The sequence below is a fragment of the Nestor notabilis genome, unplaced genomic scaffold (genome assembly GCF_000696875.1).
Source record: "Nestor notabilis isolate BGI_N333 unplaced genomic scaffold, ASM69687v1 scaffold23794, whole genome shotgun sequence".
Taxonomy (NCBI): domain Eukaryota; kingdom Metazoa; phylum Chordata; class Aves; order Psittaciformes; family Psittacidae; genus Nestor; species Nestor notabilis.
In genome coordinates, this window is record NW_009925536.1 from 41,522 (window position 1) to 44,010 (window position 2,489).

A 2,489-nucleotide genomic window follows, 5' to 3' on the forward strand; every position below is an offset into this window, starting at 1 on the left:
AAAAAAAAAAAAATGCACCAGAGCAGCAATGTCAGATCTTTGAAAAACTGAAGCCCAACTTTATGCCATTTTGATATAGCTGTTTAATAGCTTAATATCAGGTAAAAATGTTATCTATCAGCATGCTTTAACATTGCAATGGAAACCTAAAGAGTCCTTCCTAATCTCTCCCAGATTTCAAAAGATACAGTCTCATCTCTGAGACACTCTGTTAGAGGCTTATCAAGGGGGTAAAAAAGGGGGGGTGGGAGGGATGTGTGGAGGTGTAGGTATTTTATTGGTTTTAATCTAATGCAGAACCATATCTCAAGAAACACCTCCAAAACTACACAGTTAAGATGGCAAGTGGTAAGAACTAATACAGGCAAGAATACACAGTTGTATTAAAAAAAAAGCACCCCTACAGCAATTTCTACTTATCTGTAAAAATACCACTGTTTTTCTAAGAACATATCCAAGTCCAGTATGTGGAAAAAAGGAAGATTAATATTTCAGTGATAGCACCACTTATTTTCTTTAATACTTTCTAATAGTATAATACTAATTGCTAATACCGTAAAAAGTTTAAAAGAACACAGGACTTGATCTGTGACTAACCACGCTATTTCACCTGAGATGGAACTATAACTATTCTAATAATTTTCAAACAATTCTTTTCATGGTATAAAGTTTTCACTATCCTCCTCAATACCTCTTACTTCGGTTGCAATGATGGCAAAGCACACATTGTATTAATTACATTTAAACTCCATAACCTGAAACATACCACAAAACAAATAAACCATCAGAATATACTTCTAGGGAAAGTAATTGCACAAAACTGGATGCTATATATAAATGAACAATGTTAAAAGTTCAATTTATTCATAAATTTATATATCCCACCACAGTTTGGGTGGTTGTTGGTGGGTTTGTTTTTTTGGAGGGAGGGTTTTGTTTTTCGTTTGTTTTTTTTTTAATTCTACATTTAATTTATTAAATTCTGGAATTATTAGTTCCAGCAATAGTCAACTAATAAGATTTCTACATAGAAGAATAAGAAACATTTTAGGGTGCTCAGCCAACTTCAAATGCTAACTCATAAGAAGGAAACTAAATTACTGACAATAAATGTATTTTCTAAAGTGTCCATTCCTATTGAGAACCATCTGAATCTTAATCTGATATTCCAACAGAAAAGATGAATCCAGCCTGGACTGCAATACTAGGCACTTCCAAAGCACCTGCTTAGAACACTGGCTGCACAGCACAAACAACACATAAGATGTATGCCTTGCTTACATGTAAATCTCTCCCAAGTTCAGTTTTAATGAAAAAATTAGGACTACAGACGAGGAGGTTTCAAGTCACAGGTTAAGACTCCAAGACCTTCTATTAATTGAAACGTTACCTTAAATTTTTCTCTGTATTTTTTGATCAAAGCCAAGAGTAAGAGGCATAATTTGGAGCATAAATTTATACTGATCGTGGTAACCCAAGCAAGAACGATTTATAGCTTACCTTATCTTAAACTAAACATTTTCCTTCAGTAGGAAGATCCCTGAAAATAAGATTTAACAAAGCTTTTATCCCTGCTATTTTTCATGCATATGCCTGTGTGACAGCTGGACTGTTGCCAAAAAAGTGAAAAGTATATATACTTGCATCTCTCCTCTCCCAAGCAGGAAGAAAACAAACAAAAAAGGTTTAAGTGGAAGTCTAGGAAGAAGTTGAAACTGGAAATGTCAAAAGAAAAGATGTTACACTTGCCTTCATCATCATCATCCTTTTCTTTCTCCTCCAGTGCTTGCTTATCCAATTGTTTTGCTAGGTCATCAAGACCACCTTCCATTTCTTTATCTGTTTCTTGTCCTGTTTGTAAAATTAAAATATGACTTAAAGGATAGATCCATACTAGTAAACAATAGCCCCCCAAACTTAGAAACTATTATGCTGCACTCATCCTATAGAGAGCTGAACACATGATGCTTTTTTTAATTTTTAAAGCAGACCCAATGTCTAAGATTGTGGTGCACATCAGTGACAGGTACTATTACTGAAACTTGTATACAAAGGTAGCATTACCCAGACGCTTCTGATTACTTTTTTTCTGCCTGGGCAACAAATTCCTTCTGCCACAGCAGCCGCCTGCTCCTGTGAGATAATATGGGCGTGAAGTAGATAATTATAAAGGCTGAGCACGATCATCAGAAACTGCTAGCCTGCTAAAACAAACCCAAACCGTAGTTCCTCTACACTAGTTGCCCAGACTTGCTCCAGCTCTCTCAAGAGAACCAGGGAGGCGTACCGAGACTCCATCATGCGCGATGACTTTTACAGCAGCCGTCTTACGCCCTTCTCCCCCTCAGGGCATAGGAGGGGAGAAGGGAAGGGGTGGCTTCTCCTGCGTGCACCGGAGCAGGGAGGACTTCCCTCGCCCCAGCTTCCCCAGTGCTGAACGGCAGCAGCAACGGCTGTAGCATCCTCCCGGCCCCGCCAGCCCCCTCCTC

General features: G+C 38.0%; 1 protein-coding gene across 1 annotated transcript in view; it reads right to left on the bottom strand.

Annotated features, from left to right (window-relative positions):
• METAP2 (methionyl aminopeptidase 2) overlaps positions 1 to 1,848 on the bottom strand; it is a 16,467-nt gene extending 14,619 nt beyond the window's left edge. Inside the window, exon 1 of the mRNA XM_010013119.1 lies at positions 1,750 to 1,848. Within this exon, the coding sequence (XP_010011421.1) occupies positions 1,750 to 1,831 (82 nt within the window). The 5' untranslated portion in view covers positions 1,832 to 1,848. The remainder of the gene's footprint in view (positions 1 to 1,749) is intronic.
• Between the last annotated feature and the right edge of the window lie 641 nt (positions 1,849 to 2,489).